Genomic DNA, 6,947 nt, shown 5'->3' with positions numbered 1-6,947 from the left:
CATTGACTATGAACTATATCTTGATAATGTAAAATTAAACTTATAGAATAATTGGGGAAGTTTAGAACTTTTATGAACCCACAATTCTTCTGTAAGCATACGATTATATGTCACTCCCCGAGATTATTCCTAGACCCGACACGGTGCATAGAGTTACAAGTTATCCCAAGCTAACCTCACAGCGTGATATGACACTATGATTACCATAAATCAATAAAAAATTGAAACATAAACACGAAAGTTAAATCTAAATGTGTGTGTATATATATATCCCATAATACTGAGATAGACTAATATATAAAAGAAATAACATAAGCATAATCTATATTGATATGACTACCTAAATACCTTTACTAATATGAGTTGCTAGGATAAACCCCTTGCTAACTCAAATTCTCTGAAACTAAAAATAAAGATAAGGCTACTTGTCCTCGAAGTGATGAAGAGGACTTACAAATATTGTTGTTCGCTGATCAGAGATAGCAATAACAACAAGCTGAATATTAAACATTAGAACCTGTATTATCAAATAATATAGACAAAAAGTATGTTGTTAGTACTTTTTTTGTAACCATATAGGTGTGAATTAAGGAAAAGGAAATGATCACGATTACTACCATCTGGTCCATTGCTACCCTCAACAACATAAAACGGCACAACATTTGGTGTGGAGTCGTCAGTAGCATTAGCAACATCATCATCTTCAATAAGGAAATCGTCAGAAATGAAAGTTGAGTTCTTGAATGAACAACTCACATGCCTTAGCAAGCAAAACATGCGATTTCAGCAGCGATCATTCGAATATTCTTGTTCGTCTTCATGGTCTTCTTAATGCGGTTAGGTGGAAGTAGCAGATTGTTCATCAAATCATTAATGTTCTTCATTTTTCTCCGCTGGTTTGTCCAAAATATCTCCAGCTGTTGTTGCTTATTCTTTTCAATGTTAAGTTGTGCCAGCGTTGGTTACCAAGTGGATCAAACTGCATTTACTGCGGATTTTTCAGAGTTTTTTCTATGGTGATCTTTTCTATGTTTACAAGCTCAGACACACATATATACAACTCTCTCTCTCTCTCTCTCTCTCTCTCTCTCTCCCTCTCTCTCTCTCTCTCTATATATATATATATATAAATAATTGTATGTTTTTCTGAATTAAATTAAATGAATGAACCTAGACATTTCTAAATTAACCTTCATTAAGCCTATAAATGAAAAATTGTTACATTTTAAAATGTAACAATAAAATTGTAAGATAATCTTCTTATCAAATACTAGTTAATTCTAGTCAATAAGGTATTTAAGAATGAACCTGAACATTAACAAAAATAATTCTTTTGAAGTTATCCAAATATTTTTTTCTACACTCCTCCGTATATATATTGCAAAAGAATAATAATGAATAGAATAAAATATTTTTTTATAAAATTGGGCTTTTACATATATGTACAATGCGTCAAATTTGATCTCTGGTAGACACTATCAATCATTCTTTGATAAAACAAGATTAATTTTATAAATAATTGGTGAAGTTTACTTTAAGAACTAAGAATTCTCTTATAAACTCATAGTTCTATTATATCACATCATACCCGCACAATCCTTATCATTGTCGCGAAATTTTGGTTACCAGGTCATTCATGTATCTTGATATTCTTTAGTGCTTTTAAAAAATTTCATTATTTCATAGGAGCGGCATCACTGCACACTCATATAGTTCGATCATCAAATGTATATAAAAGATATGAATTAGACTAAGTGTTTTACTTAACATCAATATGCGATTTAATACTATATTCACATCTCATAGGAGGGACGCCATAGTTTAATAATAAATACATAATGAACATATGATTAGTTGTTATACATATATGAACCTAGTTCATCCGATCTCCAATTACAAAGATTGGATTTTTATCATTGTTAATCTTCTAAAAAAAAAAATCACAATAGCTCTTAGATGTTTCGTTAGTATTTGAATTAATCTGAAAATTTTGATGTAAGTCCAAGCACACTAATGAATATAGAAAATATTTATCACTATAGTGTTAATAACGATACAAGTAAATAAGTAACTTCTTGTTTTTTGTGTTTTTTTATGAGAACAATTAGGTTTATCAGTTAAATTTTGCATCATTTTTACTTTGTATTAATTTACAAAAGAGAATACAATTACATGAAGAGTGCCTACAAAATAACTATGAGAAAATTACTACCCATAAATTTAGTTAATTTTGATTTTTCTTACTAAAACAACACACAAGTGAATGAGGATAAAATTTTTGATGTTGAACATTTTGTCTATTGGTTTTTCTATAAATCTTCGGCTGAGAAATCTACTAACTTCGTTTTCTATTTTTTCTATGGACCCCTTTCACTAGATCACTTTACTAACTTTAATTCAGTCAAAAAGAGTAAAGAAACTTAAGTTTGACAAAATTGCTTATAAACTTTTTTGGTTCAGAAAGACATAAAAAGGTCAATTTAAACAGACAATACACTTTATTCAACACATTTTTACTATTAATTTTTCTTGATTTCTTCTATTTGATTGAGGTTAAGGAGAATAAATATTTTTTTTTATAAAAATGATAACGTGTATCATAAACAATTATTTCTTTCTATAAAATATTAACACAAAAATAATTTTTGGGAAGAAATTGAGGCCCCCTAAAATTGGGGGCCTTAGGTATGTTCCTTATTTTTATAAGCAGTGAGCCGACACTGATCACAAGGATATTGATGACTAAACAAAATCTCTATATAAATTTATTTTCTCCAAAGCTAAATAAAGATTTAACAACTCGGTGAGATATACCCTTAATCTTCATTATTTAATCATTCAAAACTGAAAAGTAATAGATACCATTTTATAATTATAGAAGTTTCAAAATTTACACTTCAAAAATGACACTTCGTAAAATAATTCACCACAAAATGTATAGCAGAATCTCACAATCAAAGCTTCGAACCCAAAAGTATTCGACATGAACTCAGCAAGATAACACAATCTTCAAATCCCAAAGTCATTTAGAAACACCGATTAGAAAGAAAAAAAGGGTTATATACATAATCACATAGATATACATATATCTAAAATGTATGCATAAATTATAAAATAATTACTACAATTTGAATGAAACAATGGAGAAGCATTTGATAAAAAAATAGTTTACCTGTAGAAGGAAGGAAAGAGTGAGTAGTTCTTGAATTTTCACCCAAAAAATAATTATCAAGAACTAGTAGTTAATATTTTTCTATGTTTACAAGCTCAGATATAGAGAGAAATGAAAACTGATACATATATAATTGTGTGTTCTCTCTCTATATATATAGAGACAAATAAATCTAATTTAATGAACGGATCTAGAAGTTTCTAAATCTACATTCAAGACCATCGGTCAACGGAAGTTTGTTATAATTTATTACGCAACAATAAAACTGTAAGATATATAATCATCTTATTAAATACTAGTTAATAAGTAAGGTATTTATAATAAATGAAACTAGACATTTATAAAAATATTTTTTTTGAGTTATCCTAATCATGTTTTTTTACAATCCACCATATAGCAATAGGAACAATAATGAATAGAAAAAAAAGTTTTAGTTGAATTTCACATATGAATACAGTGCTTTAGTTCTTGTAGACGCTGAATGGCATTTTGCTAAACTAAAATTAATTTTATAAAATAATTGATGAAGTTTAGAATTTCTATGAATCAAGAATTGTTTTATTCACTCAAAGTTTTATTATATCACATTATATTCACAATATTATTATCGTTGTCGTGATTTTTGCACTCTCAGGCTATACCTGTACAATGATATTCATGAGTGCTTTAAAAAAATTATTATGATTTCATATAAACAACACAAATTCACAAACATATAGATCCAATCATCAAATATATTACCTATACAAGATATAAATTTGATTTAAACATTTAACACAGTCTTACTTTGCGATATAACATTAAATTAAACCTATAAATACAGAGGAAAACTAATTACAAATTTTCTTAACTTAATGAAGGTATAGTTGTTGATTGCTGATGTACAATGCAACTGTGGTAAGCAAATGAGGGAATGAGAGCTCATATACTTATTTTAATTAAATGAAATATTAGATTACCTATAGATTATAAAAATAAAAATAACAAGGAAAAATCACCCCCCCCCCCCCATCTGTTGACTTTCTTTTCTATTTCTCAATATCAAATTGAAAATATTATTTAGGTACCTATTATTTATGAAGTTTTTCATTTTCTCATTTTCAGAATGAAGTTTTTAGCTTTTTTTTAAGAAAAAATCTTTCAACTAACACATACACAATAAAGTTAGCACTATGTTGATGATTAAGGGTTAGGTGTAACGTTTTAATGATTGATATATGATTTTAACCATGTTTTGTTACCGCTAAATAATAAGTTAGACTATATATTTGAACTGTGACTTTCTTCCTTATTTTTCTTCAATTTTTTAAAATATTACTCTGAAAAAATTTTTGAATTTCAAACTAAAATTATGATTCCTTGCATATATAGAAATTCATATTGACTTCAACATAGTATTAAATATGTTTCTGATTTTTATAAAGTTTTGAAGCTATTTGTAAACATAAGATGGCGAATTAAATTTATCGTTCAATAGTTACCTTAAGACAAAAAAACTCGCAATATAAAGAGTATGATTCTTTTTTTCATGTTTGGCCTAGCCCTTTATCTTTACCTTTTATAGTTGGGGGAGGGTGGTTAGTAGAGGTCATATCCTTACCATGGTTAAGAATTAATAATACTTGAATTTTGATTATTTTTTTTTATTAAATTATCGGTTTGAGGTAACTTCTTAACGAGTAGTAAGTTAATGGATTCTATTTAATTTATACCATTTGATATGAGAAGTTCTTGACTTAAGGTTTAGTTTGATATTTTTATTTCTGGTTATTTCGAGCTCTTTGTTATTCTACAATGTGTGATTGTTTGCATTTGAGCAAGATACAATTTATCAACTCATATGCATCGTTCATTTGGTTTGTCACCTTGTTTCTAAATAATTTTTTTGGTCAAACTTAAGGGTTAATTAAATCAAGATAACCGAACAAATAATTAACTAACAATAATTGATAAATTGATAACAATCAATAACTGATAAGTCGATAATCGAACCGATGACAATCAACAATCTCATATAAATGGATGAAAAGGCTTGCAATGCCCATGAGATCATTGAAAACAATGAAGATTAAGACCAGAAAAGGTGGCCAAAGAATAAACTCGTGATAAAAGTCTTTTAGAGAGCGTTTTACCCTCAATGAAAGACTTTCTAGCGTGAATTATAATTTAACTAGGCTCTAAATCTGTGGGTGTACTGGGTGAGAAGCCAAAAAAAAACGACATACAAGCCTATTTGTGGAGATTTGTTACAAACTCATATGATGTATCAATAAAATTGTCAGATAATTATCATATTAAATACTAATTATACCAAGATATTAACGAATGAACCTAAATATTATTTTTTTTAGATATCCAAATCTTATTTTCCAATAATCTTCCACATATCGCAGGAAAACAAAATGAACAGAAAAAATATTAAGAAAGTTTTGTGAGTTTTCAGGTACGTATACAATGCGTTGAATTTAGTGTGTCAGACTATGAACTGTATCTTGATAAAGTAAGATTAAACTTATAGAATAATTGGTGAAGTTAAGAACTTTTATATGGACCCTCAATTCTTTTATAAGAATAAGATATTATGTCACTCCCTGAAATTACCCCTAAATCGGACACGGTACTTAACTAGAGCCACAAGTTACCCCAAACAAGTCTCATGGTGTGATATGACACTAAAATTAACATAAATCAATAGAAAATTGAAACATAAACACGAAATATAAAGTCCATAACACAGAGATAGACTGATATATCTAACATAAGCAGAACCTATATCGATATGACTATTTGAAATCCTATACTAATATGAGCTGCTAGGAGAAACCTTTAGCTAATAACTCCAAATGTCTAAAACTGAAAGTAACAACTGAAAAGAAAGATAAAAGTACTTTGTCCTCGAAGTGATGATGAGAACTTTCCAACACTGTTGCTCGATGATCAGAGGTAATAATAAGCACGAACTGGATACTAAAAACCAGAGACCTATATCATCAAATGAGAGTATGTTATCAATACTTTTTGTAACCTTACGGGGGTGTATTAAGGAAATGAGAATATTACCTTTGGTGATCAAGATTATCATCATGTATGTCCATTGTTGCCTCCAGTGGAATTAACATCATCATCAAAAAGGAAATTCAAATTGTCATTCCGCTTAATCACATCAGTGACATCTTTCTTCTTCAAAATACGTCGATGATTTTCTTGAGCGTTAAGCCAGGAACGAAGGGTGAGTTCTTGAATGAAAAAATCACATGCCTTAGCAAGCAAAACAGGCGATTCAGAAGTGATCCTTCGGACATCCTTGTTCGTCTTCATGATGTTTTTGATACGGTTAGGTGAAACTAGCAGATTGTTCTTGAAATTGTCAATTTTCTCCATTTCTCTCTCCTGGTCTGTCCAAAACATCTCCATATATTCTTGCTCAATCTTTTCAATGTTAAGATGAGAAATCGTTGAGTACGCATCAACGGATTGAGTTGCATTCACTGTGGATTTCTCAGAGTTGTTTTCCATGGTGATTTTTTCGTTGTTTACAAGCTCAGACACGGAGAGAAATGGAAGATTGATACATACACACAACTGGGTTTTCTCTATACATAAAGAGAAAAATAAATCTAATTATAAATTTTTAAATCATATTAAATGAATGAACCTAGACATTTTTAAATCTACGTTCAAGCTAAGACTATTAATGAAAAATTGTTACAATTTAATATGTCATAATAAAATTGTAAGAAAATCATTCTATTAAATACTTGTTAGTTCTAGTCAA

At 28.8% G+C, this 6,947-nt stretch overlaps 1 protein-coding gene across 1 annotated transcript; it reads right to left on the bottom strand.

Annotated features, from left to right (window-relative positions):
* Nucleotides 1-6,253: 6,253 nt before the first annotated feature.
* LOC101263200 (nuclear transcription factor Y subunit C-4-like) lies at nt 6,254-6,688 on the bottom strand. Its single transcript, XM_026028868.2, has one exon. It carries the CDS (start codon nt 6,686-6,688, stop codon nt 6,254-6,256), a length of 435 nt encoding a protein of 144 aa, XP_025884653.2.
* Between the last annotated feature and the right edge of the window lie 259 nt (nt 6,689-6,947).

Source organism: Solanum lycopersicum, chromosome 3 (assembly GCF_036512215.1).
Source record: "Solanum lycopersicum chromosome 3, SLM_r2.1".
Classification (NCBI taxonomy): domain Eukaryota; kingdom Viridiplantae; phylum Streptophyta; class Magnoliopsida; order Solanales; family Solanaceae; genus Solanum; species Solanum lycopersicum.
The sequence above is the reverse complement of the archived record's forward strand: the minus strand, read 5'-3'. Positions and strand labels throughout refer to the sequence as shown.

What these genes read in the sequence shown, in the direction of transcription:
- LOC101263200 (XM_026028868.2), bottom strand. Translation starts at nt 6,688, where the DNA reads ATGGAAAACAACTCTGAGAAATCCACAGTGAATGCAACTCAATCCGTT.